Here is a 22,709-nt window from a genome sequence, read left to right on the forward strand (position 1 = left end):
TTTTGAGTATTTCCTCCAGATGCAGATTGAGGTCCAGGACACTGGCTAACCTTGTAATCAGGTTTATTAAACAAAAGATGCAATGCAGTCTTTATTTTTGTTACAGGCAGGTTAAAAAGCAATAGAACACAACTGGACTTCATTGTATGGACAGATCACAACTGCTCTTCACTATTCATTCTAAATAAGGTTACACTGCCAATAAAACATTTACATCCTTGTATAGAAAGTCTATGGGCGACTGGTGGACAGGCTGAACAAGACAGCAGGTGAGCGCAGTGCAGTTTGTGTCCGAGCTGAGCGGGAATATTGATGTTATGGCTGACTGGGCCTCATGCACACTGGGGCTGTACATCAAATTATGCATGAAAATGATATTTGACACTTGACATTCACTTGTTTCTGAACACCCAGCAGTTGTAATGTGTTGCATTTTAAATAGCCAGCTAATTTTGGTTTTAATCTTAAGTGGTGGACATTGATTACCATTGTTTACAAAAATTAATGACACAACCCCAGGGCCTTCGAGGCCAGTGTCTGTGCTGTGTTTGTGTCTAACTCACTTGAGATGCACTGGAGAGATGAAATGAGTGATGAGAGGTAGGTCGTTGTCACCCTAGCCAACCACAAGCACGACAAACACAAAAAGACACTTTGCCCCATCTATAGAATTCATTTAGTGCATCGTTTTCACCTTTCACTGATTCACTAGAAAGTGCACATACACCCGACATGGATTTATGTATGGAAAATTTTTTCAAAATAAATGTGTGAACCTTCAAGGACACACCTCAGGGGAAAGGGTGGAGATAAAACACATTGCCCAGTAGAGAATAAAATGTGGGGCCAAGTACACCAAAGATGGTGCCGTTTGTTCCACAATTTCTCATTGAATTCAGTGGTCTGTTCTGTTCTATGAAATCCATTTCAATGCTCCCACCTTGCTGAATGTGAAATATAGACCCTTTTCTATCTCACAAGGAAATGTGTTTGATACAAACAAATACAAGACTAAAGTAAGCACAACCACCACTACAACAGTTTCCATGCTGCCAGATTTAACAAACATCAGAATTGTAATTCACGACAGCTTGCGTGCTACAGTAAGGTGGTTACATGAAGCTTTTGCAGCGAGCCTCTGCAGTTAAATCATTTTAGTATGGACAAAGCAATATAATCAAACTTTTGCCTCCAACTATTTCTTTCATTCTCCATTCAGGGGGCTCTGACTGTACACCAACAGTGCTTAATACATTAGGCCTATTTTAAATGCTTGCTCCTGAAAAGTGCTTCTTAAAACTGGAGAAATGCAATATTTAGTATTATATATTATATTATTATATTATAATAGCATCGCCATTACTTTGTCTGCACCTGGCTAGGACTCTTACAACAGAAAACCCTTACACCCAGTGGGATTGTACAACTCATTTGTGTGCGACTGATATTTTTTCCAGTCTTATTCTTTACATTCTCAAGTTGTGTTGAAAATGTTGCATCTCAAAGTCAAATCATATTATCAAACAATGCCTGTTTGACAGATTGATGGTTCAAAATTTGTGTACATGCCCATAATTGACATACTATTTTTTTCAATTACATATCGGGGTTTTATTTATTAGATGTAGATAAGAAAAACCTGTTGTACAACACCAGTGAGTACAAGGCCACTGCTCATGTTTACAGTAACTCTTATCACACTAAATCAGACCCGTCAACAACAAAACACTGACTTAACCTTGAGCACTGCCAAGCCAAACTCAAAGCCATCTAAGTCTTTGAAGTTTAACAAAAAAAAAATCTTACCCAAGATACTTAATACAAGTCAATAATTGTGTTTGGTCAGATTAATTGCCTTGCCTAATTCACCTCCACCAGTCTTCCTTCTCTTTTACATAACTGTACACCCAGGAGTGTATATCTCTGTTAATCCAACTGTTGTGTAAGCATTGTGCATGATTTACTTGGAGCAAGGAAAGAAGTGGCGACACAGTTAAAACAAGGTCTCTCCATATGCCATACATAACTGACTGATTGACTGTTGGGTAGAGTACAGAGGACTGCTTCCATAGTCAGTTTACTATACAGCATGTACATTCAGGATGCAACAAATAAAATTAAAAAAACACAACACTTGTCCCTTGCTTTTTCCTGACAACTGCTAGTAGCGCTTCCTTCAACAGAATAGTGTTTCAACAGTTTGCTGAGATAGGCTGCAGGGAGGATGATGTTATCCCCACAGTGGAAAGAGAGGATAATGAGGAAGATGAGGGGGGACTAGGGTGAAGTTGCCCCTAGTCTGTTTGGAAACACCGCTGCTAATGACTAGTGTTAGTATTTGTAAAGAGAAACGGAGCACTAGTCAATGGTAAGGGGCAATTTCACCCCAGCAGTGTCGGGGAGGGAGGTAGCGGGGAGAGTTCGGGGTCAGAGCGGTTCGGCTCAGCTGAGGGTCCGGATGGTTTCCAGCAGCTCCGGTTTGAGGAGAGCCGGGCTTTTTCCGCCAGCAGCTGCAATGTCCGCCTGCACAGCCGCATCCCAGGAAAACGTGAGCAGAGCTGCAGGGACCTGACGAAGGGAAACAGGTACACTTTGTTATTCAGTATCTGATTATCATACTAAAGGAAACTGTTGGGAATTTGCCCCACTGTTTCAACGAGATATTTCAACGAGATGTGCGTGCAGTAGGTACACAAATATTTCTCAAATGCACAGATACATTTGTAGTAGGGCTGGACAATAATTCAATATTTTTCATTGTTTCAGTGGAATCGTATCGTGATGATTTGGTGATTTTGGGATATCCTGACACAATTCTGCTGTCTAAATTGACGATAACAAGCAAGTTTTATTTAAAATATTTGACAAAATGAGGTATGAAACATTTTAAGGGATATTATTTGAACATTTTTGTTTTGTTTGACATCACACCTAACATTACAATTCGGTTCAATGGGATTTGATCATTTAATGTGATTTTGCATATGTGAGCCATATTATTATTGATGTATATCAACATCGAAAAAAAATCCTTATGATTAAGGTGATATTGATTTCAACCATATCGCCCAGCCCTAATTTGTAGAGTTGCAGTGTTACAAAGTGCTTTACAGACAATAAAGCAATACATAAAAGCCAATAGCATAAACAATAAAAGAACAAAGTTAGAAAGGAAAAAAACAGTCATATACAGCACAAAAAAGTTCAAACTGTGTATAAAAATGTTTCAAGAAGTCGTTTAAAAGATGATACCTTTTAATAGGGACTCTGCATTGTGTTGACAGATTCATTAGTGGGTTCTGGTTTCAACTCACCAAGTTACATTCTGCAAGGGCGACTTCTTCGGCCTCTTGTAGTTTTTGACCTCCAGGAGCGATGAGCTCAAAGGGCTGCCAGCCGTCCACCAGGGAGTCCCGAACAAACCCGAACAGCACAGGAACCCGGTCCCACGCATAAAAGGTTCCTGGGGTCACAGATCATTTTCATTTCCATTAACAATTTCATCAAAACAATGACAAAACTGCTTCTTGTTCTACTCAATATAGGCCTATTAAAGGAAATATACAAAAAAAGACAGTTTCTACTTTGTTTATGTTGACTGGATTTAGAAAACATGCAGATCCTGACCTTGCAGCAGGTTCCCATCAGGCAGTCTGATTCTCAGCAGAGTGTAGTTGTATTTCCTCCTCTCCCTCTGCTCCTCCTTCTCCCTCATGGCCTTGGTGCGCAGCATGGCGCTCTTCTCCACCAACTCGCTCCTGACAAACGCACACACAAGACAAGCTGCTCATTCCTGTGCTGGGTCTCTCAAAATGTTTGCATTCCCTGTGAGGTTTGACAAACACTACCAGAGTTTGTTAAGATTAAGTCCCACTTAAGAAGCTGTCCCACACAAATTAAAATCCATATTACAGCTTTGTTTTTAAGACTAGCACTCGCATTAAGAAAATGTGTCTATGACAGGAACTTTGTGCTGAACTAATTAACAGATTCTATAAGAAATCTTCTTTGTATTTTTCCTTCCATTCTATCTCTTCCCTGTTACACCTTTCACACCAGACTATTAACTGGGGAAGAATGCAGTTCAAAAGAAAGATTGAGACTGGGTTAAATGTTATATAAATGACACCCAATACAAGGGTGGTGTTTACAAGAGTTTTGTGTCATGTCGTCTGCTATTGGATACAGAATGCAAACATGTCTGCTTTGATGATGCTGTAAAGTGACAGCCTATAGAGAAGACACGATTGTGTATATGCGTGTGTGTGAAAGAGATATATAAATGTTGTTATTATAATTTAGGGTGGAACATGGAAAGCCAAAGAGTCTGTACTTCTGCTGCTGCTCCCGCTTGAGCTCCTCCGCTGTCAGGTTGTAGAACTCGGGCGGCAGCTCAAAGCGTGTGGCGTCGGGAGAGGATCTGAACACCTGAGGCTGCCGGTCCAGCTGAGCTCTGACCGGCTCTCCCCTCTGGAGGCGATCCCTCCTCTCCTTCATCAGCTCCAGGGCGTCTGCGTTCTGCTCCGGCAGCACCAGGAACTCCTCTTCCTCCTCTGATCTCCGGCAAAGGCGGGCGAGAGTGAGAGGAGGGAGCGACTCACTCAAAATTATTGTTTGCCATTTTTTTAACCGTCTGTTAACAGTGATATATTAAAGCTGCAATAAGCAATATTTTCTGACCACTAGAGGGCGACAGAAACTGCAACACATTTGTAAACAGCAAACTGCACTTCAGACATGTCTGAAGAAGAGCACAGGCCTACGCTCGAAATGTCACATGTGGTGGTAATAAACGCCATGGGAGCCATTTCTATTGTGCAGACTCTATCTTGTAATAACTGGATATTGGTTTATACCATTATGTCTCAATGAAATCGCCACATAGCACATATTAGGTTCAGGATTGGTTATAAGGTCTGATATTGCTTATTGCAGGTTTAAGAAAAACCTAACCCAGATGACCCATGAAGTGTGCAGAAAACAACGCTTTATCGAGAATCAATATATTTATACTGTATATACAATCAATTTGTGTATCTAAAGCATCAGGGAGAATTTACCTTGTCCCTCTACAGGGAACATGTTGCTCTGAAAGCCCAGGGCCTCCAGGAACTCTCTAGTACCTTCGACACTTCGCACTTTCTCCTGGAGAAGGACACAAAGGAGGGAATGATAATAAAAATGTTAAAGTCTTTTCTTATTTCCTCATTGTATTTCTTCTGAAAAGGCGCCATAAAATCTGTGATAAGCGTTCACAGTCCATGATTTAATATGACCGGGAAAGGGTCGAAGGCTACGAACTGAGAGAGAACTTTCTGCTTCATATTTAGTAGAGCTCAAGCAATATATCAGTGCACCAGCCTACACTGTGGTGCAATAATTTATGATTATTTAATGTACACAAGATCCACAAGAAGAAAGACGGATTCTAAACAAAATCCCCAAATAAATGTGTATCAAAATATGTATCTTCGAGTTGAGAATTTGGTTCAGACAGGGTTTATAATGATGAACCATGTTGAACAGAAATGATGCCACAAAAGTAAATCTCTATCAGCACATATATACTGTATGGTTGGGCACTAATAGAGAATCCAGTTTCAGACATACCTGGAACACCTTGTTGCTCAGTTTAATCTTCCTGTATTTCTCCTCTGTGGGATTCTTACATATATTTTCAACGTACCTGTTGGCAACACAATGAAGAAACATTAAATAATGGTATTTGTTTGTAAAATTTAAAATTAATGAAAATATTCAAGTCTATGAAGATAGTACAAAACAGGTTAAAGACAAAATCAAGATTTCTAAGTCAGGAACAGATGAAAGAAACGTATGAAACGTATGAAATTTGTATATGGGTCCGTCACTCTCCGTTCTTTATCCAACTGAAACACGAAACAAAGGCAGGGCGTTTTTGAAAAAAGTGGATAATCTGTAAGGGGGCTGCCTTCAACATCTCTGACAGGCCAGTGAACAGTTAACTGATAACTACGGACAACGCTGTGTAAAAAAGACGAACAGCCCTCCGTTCTCTCTGTCATCCGTCAGCGCATCAGCCCCATAGAGAATACAATATATCATTAGTATTATCATCATCTAGTGTCTTACTTGCTTATGATGTCCACAGCAGCCTTCACTTTCTCTCTGTCCTTGTTAAAGGTGTGGACCATCATAACTGAGGCCTCCACTGCATCCTCCTCAAACCGCTGACAGTAACAAGGACACATGTTTCATCAAAGCTACTCTAGAGCTTCCATCAATCCAATTCAGATCAGGTCACAAAAGGCTTACAGTGCATTATTGAGACGCGAAGATTTGCAAACAAATTCTAGTTTGAGCTAAAATTATAACGTGACAATATCTTTATTATCAGACCTACCATGAAAATGGCCTCTTTAATGTGTACCTCCCTCTCACTCTTAGTTAAAGTGGCTCCAGTTAGTGGACAGGTGAAATACACACCTGACACTGAGAGACAGGCAAGATCCTTCACTGGCACTTTGGATCCCTGGAAAGAGTTGTCAATCAAACCTAGTTTAATTTCACCATCATGTCATTAGCTTGTATGTACAATATTAAAGACTGGGTGATACAATGATAGGTTTCATCACCCCCTCTCCCCCATACGTACCTCGGCTGTGGCAGCCATTTCCTTTTCGGCCAGTGCAGCAGCCTCTGCCTCCAGCTCTCTTTTCACTACAAGCCAATATGGAAAATCAGACAATTACATGTCTTTTCCAGTAAGCCATTTCTTTAACACACCAACACAGTCATTACTGCTGCATCAATTTTTAAAGAGATGAGGAGCAATTGTGCACCTTTTACCAAGCACTTACCTTGGTGCTTAGACAATGCATATTATCAATGAACACATTCTGATGCCATGATCCCCTTACTATATACTTGGAGTATGCACAACAGCGTTATACACTTTCCATGCATTTCAAGTTATGGGAGATAAACAGCAAAGGGACAACTGCACAGAGAACCATGGCAGGTCTCATAGCAAATCTCTACTCTCTTCATGTATGTAGCAAGGTAGCAAACTAAAATTTGACTTGGTTGTACAACATGTGTTGATAAGCATTTACAACTTCAACACTATCAGGACTATGCCTCCTTCACCGCAAAACCAAAAGCCCTCATATTGACAGTGTGTATGTACTCTCAAATAAACAATTAAATATCAATGTGAAGATAGGGATGCATTTCAACTCAGTAAGTTTGTGTACAGGGGTTTATAGGTACCACACAAAACGAGCCACATTACAGACACTGCTGTGGCTGCAGAGTATTTCTAACCCTGGTTCCTGATGGCATCATGGGACGTGTGGACCTTTGGCCGATGCTGCTGCTCAATCCTGGCCAGGGCTGCGGCTCCTGCCCTCTGGGCCCCTTCAGTGGGAGCATAGCGAGGCTTGGCACTGACACTGCTCTGCCGCACATGAGGGTCTGGTCTACAATGTTGTGTACAGAGGACAGAAGGGGGATTGAGGAGACAGGCTGCGGCTTTATATTAGCCCAACAACCAAAGCACAAAAGTGTTGTCTGTCAAGCAGCTAGCTAAGTTAGCTCAGCTATTAAATACGCAAACGGTAGGGTTAGCTAGGACACTGTCAACTAACGTAAATGAGCTGGCAAGCCTCTGTTCTAGTGGGTGGGCGATTAACGGTACAATCACTTTAACGTTACTTTAGAGTGTTAACGTTATCTTCTTTAGGGATTATGCTGAAATCACAGGGCGCCTCCCGTTATGCGAGCTAACCTAAGTATTACATAACCTGCTGCTAACGGTAGCAAACAGCTAACTTAACCGCTAGCTACTGAACTAACTCTACATAACAGTACTGCCCTAGTTAGCTTCCTGACATGCTAACAGCCAACTACTAAACATTACTAGCTAGCTAGCTTAAATTAGCAAACGTTAGAAAGCTAAGTAGCTCTAGAGCGATTGAAGAAAGTTTGTTATTTGCCTGGTCTCTTCTGTAAGTTTCTTCCCGGGCCCTGCGGATTTGAATTTAATGTCTTTTTTAAAGTCATCAAAAAACTTCTTCATTTCTTTTAACTGTCACAGAAAATACCGCCCGCGAAAACACAAATGGGTGAAAAGCAGCTAGCTAGCGTTAGCAACAAGGAGGAGGACCAAAACAAAAATAATTCAGCTGACAGCAGACTCTGACACAGAAACCTGCTTCCGCCTCATAAGTGTCAAGTCGCCCCCTTGTGGTTGGGTTCAAAACTGAGTATGAAAACACCAAAATAGTGACTCCAGGGTCCCTAATGACTGATTACATTTTTAGATTCACTCACACATTAATTCACTCATTCACTCACTCACGCACCTTGTCCATTATGAGATTAATGCACTGGTTGGATCAAAGTTTAGTGTCTGTATTCTGTGATTAAGGATGTTCCCACCTTTATTTTCTCTGTTAGCCTGTTTGGCAAGTCTCCTCCAGGAACTGCTCACCTGTGATTCACTGGCCTGTAGCTCTGAAAATGCAGGGAAATCTTACTCCTGTAATTTATATATTATAAACAACATAACCCTTCTTGTAAGATACTGTAAAACTTGAACAGATTTCTGGCATTATTTAAGATAAAATTAGCATGTTAACATATTTGCATCATGACTCAATAATCATGGAAGACAGGTTTGGATACAATTCATTTGTAAATATTCAAGCATGCATGTTTTATGTTTCATCAGAACATTGTACCTGATCCATTCCATATCAGTTCCACATAATCCATATCATGTTAGATTGGTGTACAGATTATTATAGCATAGCAGTTTGTTTTCATCATGAATATTACTGAATCTGTAATTTACTGAAATTACTGAAACTGATTGTTTTCCCTCAGCAACACATAAATGCTCTCTCTTTCTCTTTCTGAACACCCACATAGTGCTTACAACACTCTCACCCACTTTCCCTGTGAGTTCAGTTCATGTAGTTGACTTTTATGCATTTTGTTGGTATTATAGCCTATTGTTATCATCCGTCTTGGGGTTTGTTGTCATGTAGTCTCAGTTATCTAGTTTTGTTGTGTCTTTGTCATCTTTCTTCTGAGGTGAGATGTTTTTAAAAGCCTCGTGAGATTTCTCTGTCTCACATATTTGATTTTTCTCTCTTATTTCTGTTTATAATTTAGTTGTGCAAACAATTAATCAATCTAAACTAGTAAGTTAGCTAAATCAATGAGTGCAAAAACAATTGATAAAGAATAGCCACCCATCATGAAGCTCATCTGTAATATTGGTAATACTGCTAATGCTGCCTTCAAGTGCTGACAGAAATATCGTAATTATGACAAACGCACATGAACTATTCAAATACTAGCAGACAAACGTATCAAAACGTTTTTTCTTTTGTACTTTTTGCACATTTTGGTGAGCAGAGCATGGCAAACTTTGTAACTGATGTCAGCATTGCATGACTGCTGACAACACTTGCAATGCAAGGTGTTACTGATACTAAAAAACATTTGACAAGGGTAATGACTGCTTGAGGAATGGTAGAGTCGATCAGTTGCAAGGATTTGTATTGATCAGAAGTTTTGCAACATCACTTCTCAGGGAAGTGGTTGGTGCAGTTGCTCTGGCTCTAAGGATTACACAATAGCATGTTGTGTGCACAAGTTATATTTTATTAGCATGAAGACGGCCTCTCTTAGGCTTTGGACTGTATGGAAAATGACAAGAATTTCTGACCGCAGGGCTGATGTTACCTTTCCCTTAGGTAATCTCAAACTCCTCCCACTGCGCACAATTGGTCTTTTGAGGTCTTGCTGCTACAAGCCCATGTCTGGTGATGTGATTGTGATAGTTTTTAGCTTTCTCCAACCATACATTAGACTTTGAACAGTGAACTACAAATTCAACAATTTTAATAGTTCTTGTCTGTGCCCAAGGTTGTCCCCATCACTTGAATATTTACGACTATTTTTCAGTTAAATTTTCTAATTTAAAATCGAAAATAGAACTCAACTGAAAATTGAGTCAAATTTTTATACAAAAAATACAAAATTCACTGGCAAAATTTACGAGCAGCACCTGAACGCAGCACTTCTGCTAACCGGAGGAGCGCGCTCAGTGGTGACGTCAGTGTCTCCTCCTTGTGTGTGTGTGTGTGTGTGTGTGTGTGTGTGTGTGTGTGAGCCTGGCCGTCCCCTCGCGCCGCTACTGCCACGTCAAACGTGACGAACCAGGAGGTGTAGTCCGGGGAGGAGGAGGCTCCGTGTCCAGCACTAGAAACTCAACATAGCGACAGGCATTAATGCTCATAAAGCCAAGGAAGGCGGTAGTGAAAGGTGAGCTTTTACTATTTCACTCATATTACCTTTATATCTTGTTTTTTTTTTTTAGGCAACTACGGCATAAAATGTATTTATTCCATCGTTAGCCGGGTAAATAAATGCTTGTATTGGCATTAGTGGTTGCCGCTTGTCACTCGTGTGCTGCTTCTGCTGGAGATAGCAACTAGCTGCATTGCTTGACAAATACTTTACACTATAAGCACGTTTATTGCGAATAGTTGAGTTTAGTAACACCAGTCTGTCTCATCCCATCCTGCTAATGCTGCCGTGCTACAAGTGAAGAGAGAGAGGCACCCATAAGGTGTTTTAGGATGATGATTCAGGGTGACAGGATACTATTTTGAGCTGTCAAGACGTCCAGCAGCCGGATAGTAACATCAAGTCAGAAACTTAACAACATTTAAACCACGAATCAGAGTTAAATCATGTTTATATTTGACAGACATCAAATTCCATGTAAATCTATGAGGAGGCGACTGATGGGCGTAGGTTACAGCATCCCATTCAGATGCTGTGAGATCACCTCATGTAATGTAATGAATTTCTTGTCCAGCAAGCCACTGTTTCTGGGTGTGGGCTCAAACAAAGAGAGCAATAAGCCCTCCAGTAATTACTTTCAGTGAAGGTTTACTTTACAATTCCATCCCTGAATGTGAATGCTGGTAATTGCCCAACAATGCTTCTTCATGTTGTCAAGCTGTTAACTGTAGTCTATCAATCATCACTCATCACAGTTGTTCATCTGTCTTTTTGCGGTTGTGTGGTTTCATTTTGACAGAGTAAACTGAAAGCCCCGGTGATCATGGAGCCAAGCAGCAGACTTGTCCAGAGGCTGGCTGAAGCCGGCCAGTCTCACCTCCTGCAGTTCTGGGGCGAGCTGAGCCCCGAGGAGCAGGCCAGCGTGACCCTCGACCTGGAGCCCATGGACTTCCAGGAGATAAACGGATTCTTCAAGAGCGCCATGGAGACGTCCAGCAGCAGCAAGCACGAGAAGATGGACGCCCGCATGGAGCCGGTGCCCAGAGAGGTGCTGGGCAGCGTCACGAGGGACAGGGACAGCCTCAAAGACTGGGAGGAAGCAGGTGATTGAATCCTAAAATTTACATCTTTATTTGACTGGGATACTACATGCTATAAGGAAGCAAAAAGGAGAGACATTTCTGGTATTATTGGGTTTTATTGGGTTCACTGTATTTGTTATAAAGCAGGAGAGAATGTGTGGACAGTTGTTAAACGACACTCACCTAGTTACTGCAAAGGCAATTTCCTCCAGAAAGACCGAAACCAAGCCACGCAATTATGTCTGTGTGTGTTGACCGACTTCAAATGTGCAACTGATAGCCTGCAGCTGAGGGGAGAGGAAGGATTAACCGGGATCAGATGGGGACAAATGGAAGCCCTAGAGGGGGTTAAAACATTACATGGCAACCCAGATGTTGTGACGCTGAAATGGGAAAGTGGGCTTCCAGATTAGTGTATTGTTGACATTTTTGGATGGCCGATTTCAAGAAGTAGGCGCACACAAGCAGTCTTTTTAATAAAACCTTATGTAATGGTTTATTGTAGTAGTTTATTGAGAAAGTATACAGCCCACCTAAATTATGGGCTGTTGAGAGCAGCCTATTAGCCTGCTGTGTGTTGTATGAATTCAAACCATTACCAGTTCCAGCCTCCTGCATAGATGTGTCATATGAACGAGTCAACTTGCCTTATTCATTATGCTTTTGCGCAATCCCCCCCGCAGCGGGGGCTCTGACCGTTTAGCGGGGTTGTTTAAGAAGTTTTAGCCCGAGGGAAGACGACCGCATCTGGTTTTGGTTTTGGGGCTGACGTAAATAGAGGTGCTGCTTGACCCTCACTGATGAGGTCACTCTGCTCTGTCGGGACTTACGCACAGGCGTGGGAGGGTGCACTAGGGTGGGTGAAGGGGGGGGTTAGTCAAAGTCTATCAGACCCACCCAGTCCACTGGTATTCTGTCTTTTGGCACACAGAGCGTTGCACTTTAGGTCACGTAGCAGCAGTTTATTTAAGATAAACTAGAGTCAACCATAATAAAGTTATCAAACTTGGGTTAGGGCTATTAGATTTCATCTCAGTGAGTCAGTGTGCTAATGTATTATGCCACATTGCCAAAGTCCTGTAGGTCTAGTCATAAAAGGTTTGGTGAGGTCTCGTTTGTTTGTTTATCTTAGGCGTCTTTCCAAAGGCAATAAGAACGCACTCTGGACATCATAAGAGATTAGATATTATGCTACTAAATCTGCATCTTGTATCAGCGTAAGAATATGTGCACCTAGATGTGTTTCACTATCTAAAATACAGTTTTTTACAACACATATTCTAAAGCAATCTAATCTGAACCCTGCTGTTTGTGATAAAATCTCGTGCTCTGTGCTCCCGTAGGTCTGCAGTGCATCTCTCAGAGTAAAGTGGCCGTCCTGCTGCTGGCCGGGGGCCAGGGGACCAGGCTGGGGGTCTCTTACCCCAAAGGCATGTACGACGTGGGGCTGCCCTCCCACAAAACGCTCTTTCAGACCCAGGCTGAACGCATCCTGAAGCTGCAACAGCTGGCTGAGCAGAAGCACAAGATCAAGTGCTGTATTCCCTGGTAAGGCTTCTTGGCTAAAGGTAAAATTACACTATAGAGGGTTATTTAGGAAGTAAACACTAATGCCTTTTTGGCTTGTGCGCCTATCAGCGGAATCTGAAACGTAGACAGGCACCAAATCTTGGCTGAATTTTTGATGAGGAGTACAACCATCGTGTCCCAGTTTTGTCTGTGTGATGATTAACTGGTTCAAATCACTGCCAGCATGAGAGAAACCTCAATCAAGGAAGTTGTTCTCCGGGAAGGGGATTAAAGTTCCCTGTGGATTAGATCTAAGGGTGCTCAGAACATTTTAAAGATGGAGATGCCAGGAAGGCAGTGGAGTGCATTAACTACTCAGGACAGGGTTGTTTGGGCTTACGGTTACTGGAGATTATGTAAAAAAAAAAATGGGATGATATCTAATTATATAAAGGAAATTGTTATGTTTTTATTGTCTGTCATATACTTTTACTTTATATCTCTCGGGCTTTGGTGATGTCAGTTATGTTGTCAGTGGAGTTCTTGAAAATAGGTATTGAAGAATAAGTTCTCTAGCATGTGAAGAGTTTATTGAAGGGTTTTCCTGAGTTTGCATGCTCTTTTTCACCAGCTCCCTTCTTCACATTCATACATTTGCACACTTCAGTCAAATGATAAAGAATTACAGAAATGCAGGCGAACAAACGACACATGAATCAACAACAGATTGCTCCTGTGTTCCCTTCAGGTACATCATGACCAGTGGCAGGACTATGGACTCCACCAAGGAGTTCTTCTCACGGTATAACTATTTCGGCTTGAGCAAGAACAACGTCATCTTCTTCCAGCAAGGCATGCTGCCAGCCATGGACTACAACGGCAAGATCATCCTGGAGAGCAAAGGCAAGCTCTCCATGGCGCCTGGTAAGCTCGCTCCGGTTTTTGGCTCCATTGACAATGCAGTTTGGTGTGTGAATATCCGACTTTACTGTACTCGCCAAATGGAGTTCTTGTATTTCAAGTGTGTGTGTGTGTGTGTGTGTGTGTGTGTTTGTGTGTCAGATGGCAATGGGGGCCTTTACAGAGCGCTGGGGAACCAGGGCATCATGGATGACATGGAGCGGAGGGGGATCGGGTTCATCCATGTCTACTGTGTAGACAACATCCTGGTCAAAGTGGCCGACCCGGCCTTTGTTGGTTTCTGTGTGCAGAAGGGAGCGGATTGTGGAGCGAAGGTGAGTCAATCTCACGGCTCTTCTCTCTTACTTCTTCTCTCTCTCGCTCTCTCTCTCTCTCTCTCTCTCTCTCTCTCTCTCTCTCGTCTTGTTGAAAGTTGAATTATTAATATATCTTAAACTGAATTATCTTAGTTTTAGGCTTAGATATGTTAGATACAGTCAAAAACTATATCTAAAACACAACTTAAATACAATTTCAGAGATCTTAATGTTGCTTTTGAATTGTTACTTTTTGTGACCTGGCATTAAAAAAGGTCCTGTGCTTTCTCCCCAATCACATGCCAGATTTTAAGGCTGAAGCAGCAGCAGGTTCAGCAGTAGCTCTGCCGTTCCTGTCATAAAATGATTCGATGATGACGATCCCTCAGTTGTGTGCAGCTGTGACACTGATATGAGCCCAGAGTTGTAATTTCATCACACCAGGAAGTAATGATATTATTGCAAGGATGCGTGTATGCAAAGATGATAGCTTATCAAACGGGGTCAAGAGTTTTTCATCCCAGTCATATTACAATATTGAAGTGTATGTGAGCTTTATATGCAAGTGAACAAACTACACTGTGAATCGAGCCATGAGGGCTGAATGATCCGGTCTGGTCAGGACGTCCTGTTGTGTGTCAGATATTGTTTTAGATATTTTGGGTGTGTGTGAATATTGTGTTTGAATGAATAGGTGTGGTCAGTGTGCTGTCAACACACTTTCTAGACAACTGCACTTACTGTAACGCACCACTGGGTGGGGATGTCGGCCGTTTTGTTTCCTATTGGAACGTTCAGTTCCATGATGGGCGTATCAACTGCAGTTTTGTGCATAAAATTCAATAAAGCTTTCTAGGAAATGTGAAGATTTTCCCCTTTAGGCAGACAATGTATTCAGTCACTCGCCTCGAAATAACTTTATATTAACCTAGTTAATTGATGGACAAGAGACAAAGGCTTGGCGGCTTTCGATGCAGAATCTGGGTTTGGTTTGTCACTTAAAATCTCTGCCCAGAGTCTCTCCTCAGCCAGGGAATGTTGGCCCACTTTGCCTCCTGGTGTCAGATAACATGAGTCTGATGTATAGATTCCCCCTTTTTCCTAAACAATTGCTTTGGACAGAGTGTACTTTTACTTCAAGGAGGAGAAAAAAAAGTTTAGCAGGGTACAGTGGTTGAATAGGAAACTTAACTGGTTTCTCTGAGCAAATAAATTGCCTTTATGGCACATCTTAAACTGCTGCGGCAGGGCAAGGCAGTTATTTATTTAACAATTAAACTGGGTTTTTCTTCTTTTCTCAAACCTTCCATTTTCATATGGATACTTTGTAATATGCATCAGCACAGCAAAGAGGAGACACCATTCTGAGCTGTACAAACAGGAACACACACACACACACATGCTCAAAATTGCAGGGACCCACTTCACAAAAAACAGGTCTGTCAGCTGGGAGTGAGTTTAGGAATCTGGATCTGCATGTGTAGCTTAAATCCTGCTTAGTCAGTTTTTGTCAGTTTTGTCCTTGATTGTTAAAGTGCTTATTAATTCTTACCAGAACATGTCTGTGTTCATTCAGCCTCTCTCACGTGTTTATTTATTTATTTAATAGACAAGGACCATGCATAACAAAGCACTGCACCAGCTGATAAGCTGATGCAAGCTAATTTCCATGTGGTCCCTGGGCCACAGGCCACAAAAACAGAAAGAAGAGACCAAAAACAGAAAGCATTAGAAATGTATCAATACATTCATTTTTTCTACAATATAAAAGCAATATTTAAAAGAAGTACTTCTGTGTGTATTGTTCAACAATCACAATTCACAACATGAAACTTTAAAAATGTGCCAGGGATATCTATAATATATCTAATGGTCACATGATTGTTTTTGCGTAAGCAAAACATTTGCTGGGAAGCTTGCCAAGGTACTGCATTGTCTGATATTGATCAGTAACGTATTCCACATGTGCCACGCTTTAACTGAGAAGGCCATTTGGCCAAATGTGGTTACCTTGTATTGAATGGAATAGTATTATGCCTAAGGTGGCTAAAAAGTGGCTTTAGATTTCCTTAATTCACTCACAACTTTGTCTCGCAGATCCTGGAAAATCCTCCTGCTGGTACTCTTAGGGCAAAATCTCTTTTCTTCATAAGGCTCCATAACTGTTCATCCAGGCAGGGTAGACTGTTTCTTTTATGGCACTTAACTTTTTTGTGAATTTTCCCTTAATTCCATTAAGGGCATCCATAAAGAAATCACATAAATTATGAATTATTTTGATCATCAGAGGCTAGGACGTAAATCCAGTGTATATGGTTTGATTCCTCCTCAAATTCAACCATAACTTTATGGAGTATTCTGAAAACAAAAGTTTTTTCTGTGTGCGTGTTTTTTTTTTTTTTTTTTTTTTTTTTTTTTGGGGGGGGGGGTTGTCTATATATATGAACTTTGCTTTTAGTTCGGTTCCTTGCAATAAGTTCACATTGCGATTGGAAATTCCTGTTACAAAATGTAACAATTTTGTGATGCAGTCTGGTTTGTTGGTAAAGATAAGTCTAAGTCTGCATTTTTGAATAAAGTTTGAATCTGGTTGGTCAATGATGGCAGTCATCGATGGGTGGAGATAAAGTTGAAAACACTATTTGCAGATTGTGCCAGGGGCATGAACCTGAAGCAACGAGCCGACTCACACTGACCTTGTCTAAGCTTGCCAGTTCTTTGCAATACCACACAGAAACAAATTTTAGCATGCTGAGTATATTATATTTTCCAACTGCTATAGAATCAAAGTGAAATGAAATATTTAACTGTGTGGAACTGAAGATCATCCAGAACCCACTCCTGCTTGACATTATGAGTGGTGCGGTGGAGCAGGGACGGTCGGATCAGAGGAGAGCAGAGACCCACCCTCCCATCATAAATTACTGAGCTCCGCTACAGTTCATGTGGCTTCACCCCCCCCTCCCCCTCCTCTTTCACCAACCCCCTCATCAGGACTACACTCTATCATTAGGAACCAACAGATGGGGAGAGGGTTTTTTTTTCATTCAGTGCAGACTTAACTTGCTGGATATACAAAGTGGAATACACTCTCTCGTGCAAATCCCATCCGTTCATAGCAGTTTTTGAATCTTACCTTAGTATAACTAGCACGGCCTGATGGAAAGTAACTCTATTGATAGATTAGTTTTCTTATCAAGCACACGAAGTAGACCTGCAGTGACCTTTTGCGGTAATTAAAAACAGCTCGTCCTAATCCTAATTCCAACTCCCGGATCAATTTGCCTGTATTTCTAGTAATAGAAAGAGACTTTAAACTTTCTTATTTTCTTCTTTTTTAATCTTTCTTAAGCGTGGATCTGCAATTCTCATGTACTTTCAGTATTTTATTTTTTTAAAGACACCTTTATTATCTTGTGTTCCTCTCCGCTGGAGGGACACGGAAGCTACTGCTGCTATTTATCTGTTTTCAAGACCGCACTGACACAAATCCTATTTTACTAGATTCATTATGACTTTCTGAACGTTAGCCAAGGTCTTTTGAAAGGTTTGACAGTGATTATAAATGTTGCTTTTCATACACATTGGTACTAAAGGTTGCTAAAGGTTTTTTGGTCATCACCACCATCAAAATGAGCAATCTCTGGTTTATAAGGTTTTACTTCTTGAAATGACATTGTACCAAAAAAAATGTTTTACAGGTGGTGGAGAAAACCAACCCGACAGAGGCGGTGGGTGTGGTGTGCAAGGTCGACGGCCGTTATCAGGTGGTGGAATACAGTGAGATCACCCTGACAACCGCTGAGAAGCGCAGCGCCGACGGCCGACTGATGTTCAACGCGGGAAACGTAGCCAATCACTTCTTCACCTCGTCCTTCCTCAAAGACATAGTACAGTAAGGCTGATAGACACTGAACAAATATACTTTACACTAAAAAGGCTTTTAGGCTTTTTACACACTTTCTCTTTTTCCTGGGAATTTGATTATTTGTCTTTTTGCGACGAAGTAAACGTAAACTATAAATATGCAGCGAGCAACCAGTTTCCTCTCTTTCTTTCCTCTTTCTTTCTGTCTCCATCAGGAAGTACGAGCCTCAGCTGCAGCACCATGTGGCCCAGAAGAAGATCCCATATGTGGACACACAGGGACGGCTAATCAAACCAGAGAAACCAAACGGGATTAAAATGGAAAAGTTTGTCTTTGACATCTTCCAGTTCTCCAAGTGAGTTGCAGTGTTTTTTTTTTGTGTTTTTTTTTCCATACAGGGCATTAGCGTGTGTGCTATTAGCAGACAGCACCTCACCTCTAATAAACTGAGAGGTGCTTGCTCAGGCATAAAAGTAAGACAAATGGAATGAGTATTTGTTGGCCCTATTTGAAAGGTGGCTGGATTGCATATGTTCTTTTGACAGGCCTCCCTCCCTGCGATCTGACCCATTCCCCCATCCATCCATCCTTCCATCCATTACGCAACCTCTTTTTCCGATCCCCATCCCCATCCCCATCCCCATCCACCAGCACTACCGTGGCTCCAAGGTCCAGGAGCCTCGGCCTGCCAAGCGCTCTGCGAGAGGATGCAGGTTTATGAGCTGTTCCCCCTCACTCCTCCTCCTCCTCCAGAGCTGCATGACATCACCTCTGAGTCACGCTCTTACTAATAGAACTTTACATCTAATGAAAGGATTCCTGCGCTGATTGACCGATGGAAAAACGCAGTAGACATGGCCAGCTTCCTTCTCGGTTTTGTTCAATGTATTCTGACAAATGCTTATTGCTATTGCTAAGGAACTGGATTACCGTCACGCCCGGACTGACTGTCTGGCAGTTATGGCAGAATCCAGATGGGCTGACTCACTTTTCAGCCACAGCACTAGGTGTTTTTGAAAAAATATCTATTCTATTCTATTCTATTCTATGCCTGTTTGTGGGTGTGTTCAGTGAGCAAATAACGGGAAGAGGATGAGAGACACGTTTCAAATAGGCATCGCACATGTGGTTGTTGTTTCACCGGCCTTAATGTAGATAATACATATTTTGCCTGGATCCAGTATGATGCATCATTTTTGACTAATTATTTTGTGAAGTAGGACTTGTGTGAGTAAGTAAGTTTGGATGCCGACTTCTGTATAGCTCATTTATTTGTTTATCGTAGGCTGTTGTTTCATGAAAGCCTGTAAATGCCGACGTCTTCTCTATAGCCCGTTTATTAACTGATCATATTTTTAACTTGTAAGTGTGCCCTTTTGTTGGTGCCAGCTGTAGGCTTTCACTTGATGTGTATCTTGTCTTGGTTATATTGACCATAGCTGATGCATTTGATTCATATTATAGTTCTCGGCATGCACAAAGAACATAGCTTTCTTTAATTGTTAAGCAGACAAAACAATGCTTGATTTTATTTTAGATATTCACAGCAGCAGCAGAAGTTTAATGATGAATGACAAATACAGCGTTGTTTTCTGTAAAAGCTTCATGCTGACCGTATGTTCCAAGTCAAATAGACAGACAAACAAACAACTGGGCCGCTCAAGGCAAAAAGTGCCATTTTCCTCCATAATAGTAAAAGCAATGTTGTCATACCGATCTCTACCAATGTCAGTTCTTTGTCAGCACATTGCGTGTTTGTCTGTGTGTGTGTTGTGTGAGCTCATGTGTTTGTGTGTGTCTCCAACAGGACGTTTGTTGTGTATGAGGTGCTGAGGGAGGACGAGTTCTCTCCCCTGAAGAACGCAGACAGCCAAGACGGTAAGGACACGCCCAGCACCGCCAGACACGCCCTCATGTCCCTGCACCACCGCTGGGTCCTCAACGCAGGGGGACACTTCATCGACGAGAACGGCACACGTGTGCCCGCCATACCCAGGTGAGTCACACAATGTTTTGCATGTCACATCACACACGAGGCACACGTCACGTCACACACACATCGGCATGAACACGCAAACATCATGTGTGCTGAGTGAAGTGGCTGTTTGTGTTCCCACTGGTTCCTCATAGCCATCCCCCTTTCCCAGCACTCTTCACACTTTGTCTGTGTACATACTGTATGTATTGGCTTTACTTGTTGTTTTTATGGACATTGAATTCTTTCAGCCTCACACTCTCACTCCCCCCTCTCTCATGCTTGGTCTTGCCCCTGTGTGTCCCGTGTAATGTTTCCAGAGACGGAGCAGCAGGCAGTGTCACAGATGATGGCAACATAAAGTAATTATCCCCCTGTGGTACTGAGTGCATGGTGATGGGGTTTTGGCTTTCTCTCACTCTCGCTCACTAGTGTCAACAGTATATCATTGCTTCCGATCCTTGCGTTCCCCTTTCCTTCATTTTCACTGAACAGAGGAGAGAATCTGGACGGGTGAATCCCGATCGCCCGGCAGTTTTCTATTTCTTTACAGTCAGTGCCAATGAAGGAAATGAGGATGTGAAGTGAGGATCACAGTTTTAGACTACTGGGAGACACAGTCCCCTTTAGAGTCCAGGTCAGATGACATACAGTCATGACCTGTTTTCCCCTCAGACGGTCGCTACTAATTCACAGAATGTATTGCATGCACAAGGCACGCTTTTTTTTTTTTTTTTTGCGAACAATGACGACTCTGCAATAGATGATGCACCTGTTGATCATTTTCTGTGTCCGATGTTGAAGACGAGGTAGACCATTCATCTTTACAGATCCGTTGCTTGCCAGTTTACCTTTGACTCTACTTGTTTAAATTCAACTGAGTATCCACTGCTTGTTTAAGAATGACTTAAATGAGCATGCGATCCAATAACATTCATGGGTACCCATGGTACCCATGAATGTTATTCATGCTGTATTGCTCTGAAAGGGTGTAATAAGTTGTAGTAATGCTCTGTGTTCTCTTCCTCAATCACTTTTCCTTCATTCTCAGACTATTGACATGACATAGTTGTGTGCTGTGTGGGCGGAAGTGCTCAGCAGTATTTCTGAAGCAACTATTGTGTGATTAATGTCTTTTGTCTGTAATCAATATCTAGAAACAAACAAGTTGAGTGATGGCAATATGGTGGAAAGTTCTCCCAGTTAGTCAAAGGACTGGGCGGAGCTGCAACCACATTACCTCTCATTCATCTGTTTTCTTCTAGAGGAAGTCTCTCTGGGTCAGAGGTCTAATCACTGGTCATGTATGGGAATGATGAAGCCCTAATGCTTTGCCTTTGAACTCTAATCACAAGCCTCAGTAGAAGAACAGCTGGGTCAAGGATTTACAGCTGCTGCTTCTTTCAACTGCTGTCCCCCTGTCTTTCCATGAGACAATCACTCATCCTGTTTCTTTTTTTTTTTTCTGTTCCTCCCTAAACTCGTCCCGTTCAACACAGCCTGAAGGACGGAACAGACCTGCCAATCAAATGTGAGATTTCCCCGCTGGTGTCCTACGGAGGAGAGGTAAGGAGGCAGGGCTTGACTCATTGAATGGAAACTCCAGATGCTTTTTCTGTTCCTGTTTTCTACCCTTGAACTAATAGAAGCTATCGAGTGGAAACAATCAGCTTGGATGCCCGGTAACAATGTCCTGATTATGTAATATCCCTTCTTCTTTTTTTTTTTCCAGGGTCTGGAAGAGTTGGTGAAGGGACGAGAGTTTCGCCCCACGCTGATGATCGACGAGAATGGAGTCCATGAGCTGGTGAAGAATGGAGTGTAGAAAGAGAGAGAGAGAGAAAGAAAGAGAGAGAGAGAGAGAGAGAGAGAAAGGAAGAGAGAGAGAGAGACAGCCCAAAGATCAACCTCCCTTCGTCTCTCAAGTTTTTGTGGGGAGAAACTGTGATGTCATCGCTGTGCAATAATGCTGCGTCCATGTGTTCTTTTAAATAACTGATGAAAGGAGGCTCTCGTGTCCAAGATGAATGAAAGGCTGAAGCTGAAGTGTATTGTTTACATTTTTAGCGCCGAGTTTGCTTGCTTTGTATGTCGACGTCATACTTAACTCTTGTAGTTCATATTTGTTTTGAAGAGCACTTGAACACAGCATGAGATGAAGGACGAAATCCCTGTTGTGCCGACTGGATGAAGCGGTCTTCAGACGCATCTATTTATTTTGCTTATGAGACTTATTTTTATATGTACCGATAGATGCTGTATAGGTGGAAATGGCCACCTACTCATTTTACCTAGTGATTTTTATACATGGGGATAAAATAGCTGCAACATAGAACCGAGATCAGATGATCAGACAGATGTTTCTTACTAACATGTAATGAAGGTACATGGTACGGGCTGTGGGGGGTATTTATAATATCGGCTTCTTTTCTGCTTGTAATCAGTGAAAATAAGATACTGTTCAGCTTTAAGAGACACCATGATTTCTTTTCTATCATCTTTATTAAAGAAATTTCCTACTTGGAAGAGCTATACTGTTTGAGTCATCTGTGTATGCATGACTATTTATTTGTTGTGATTGTGTGTGTGCAGACACTTGTGCACAGAAACATTTGTTTTGTGAGAACGGGTATTAGTAATCTTTCCTGACAAATCGGCGTACAGTATGTGTCAGTTTCCCTTGGACTTGGTGCCTGCGGAGTGTGTTTTTTGCATTAGAGCTCCTGGTGACTTGAATCAGAGTTTCCAGCACATGG

The 22,709-nt window shown here is 41.8% G+C and overlaps 2 protein-coding genes across 7 annotated transcripts; one reads left to right on the forward strand and one right to left on the reverse strand.

Moving 5' to 3' along the window:
* Positions 1 to 46: 46 nt before the first annotated feature.
* On the reverse strand, positions 47 to 8,155 carry ubxn6 (UBX domain protein 6). 2 transcript variants are annotated; one of them, XM_071895766.2, is made up of 11 exons: positions 7,977 to 8,155; positions 7,306 to 7,460; positions 6,635 to 6,699; positions 6,383 to 6,511; positions 6,112 to 6,209; positions 5,611 to 5,686; positions 5,061 to 5,145; positions 4,334 to 4,553; positions 3,628 to 3,758; positions 3,315 to 3,463; positions 47 to 2,568 (listed from the first exon to the last, which is right to left on the reverse strand). In XM_071895766.2, exons 1-11 carry the CDS (start codon positions 8,057 to 8,059, stop codon positions 2,443 to 2,445), a joined length of 1,317 nt encoding a protein of 438 aa, XP_071751867.1. In that variant the 5' UTR covers positions 8,060 to 8,155; the 3' UTR covers positions 47 to 2,442. The 2 variants fall into 2 exon arrangements, with proteins under 2 accessions (XP_071751867.1, XP_071751868.1); XM_071895767.2 differs by having other exon boundaries at positions 6,383 to 6,501; positions 6,631 to 6,699.
* A 2,060-nt stretch (positions 8,156 to 10,215) lies between these two features.
* On the forward strand, positions 10,216 to 22,468 carry uap1 (UDP-N-acetylglucosamine pyrophosphorylase 1). Of its 5 annotated transcripts, none has more exons than XM_078285447.1 (12): positions 10,216 to 10,307; positions 11,104 to 11,405; positions 12,728 to 12,932; positions 13,642 to 13,817; positions 13,956 to 14,128; positions 17,812 to 18,005; positions 18,193 to 18,333; positions 19,786 to 19,974; positions 20,274 to 20,315; positions 21,453 to 21,519; positions 21,686 to 21,774; positions 21,805 to 22,468. In XM_078285447.1, the coding sequence occupies exons 2-12, from the start codon at positions 11,126 to 11,128 to the stop codon at positions 21,899 to 21,901; spliced, it is 1,653 nt and encodes a 550-aa protein (XP_078141573.1). In that variant the 5' UTR covers positions 10,216 to 10,307; positions 11,104 to 11,125; the 3' UTR covers positions 21,902 to 22,468. The 5 variants fall into 5 exon arrangements, with proteins under 5 accessions (XP_078141573.1, XP_071751863.1, XP_071751865.1 ...); XM_071895762.2 differs by having other exon boundaries at positions 21,809 to 22,468; XM_071895764.2 differs by having other exon boundaries at positions 21,686 to 22,468.
* The last annotated feature ends 241 nt before the right edge of the window (positions 22,469 to 22,709 follow it).

The sequence above is a fragment of the Centroberyx gerrardi genome, chromosome 9 (assembly GCF_048128805.1).
Source record: "Centroberyx gerrardi isolate f3 chromosome 9, fCenGer3.hap1.cur.20231027, whole genome shotgun sequence".
NCBI lineage: Eukaryota > Metazoa > Chordata > Actinopteri > Beryciformes > Berycidae > Centroberyx > Centroberyx gerrardi.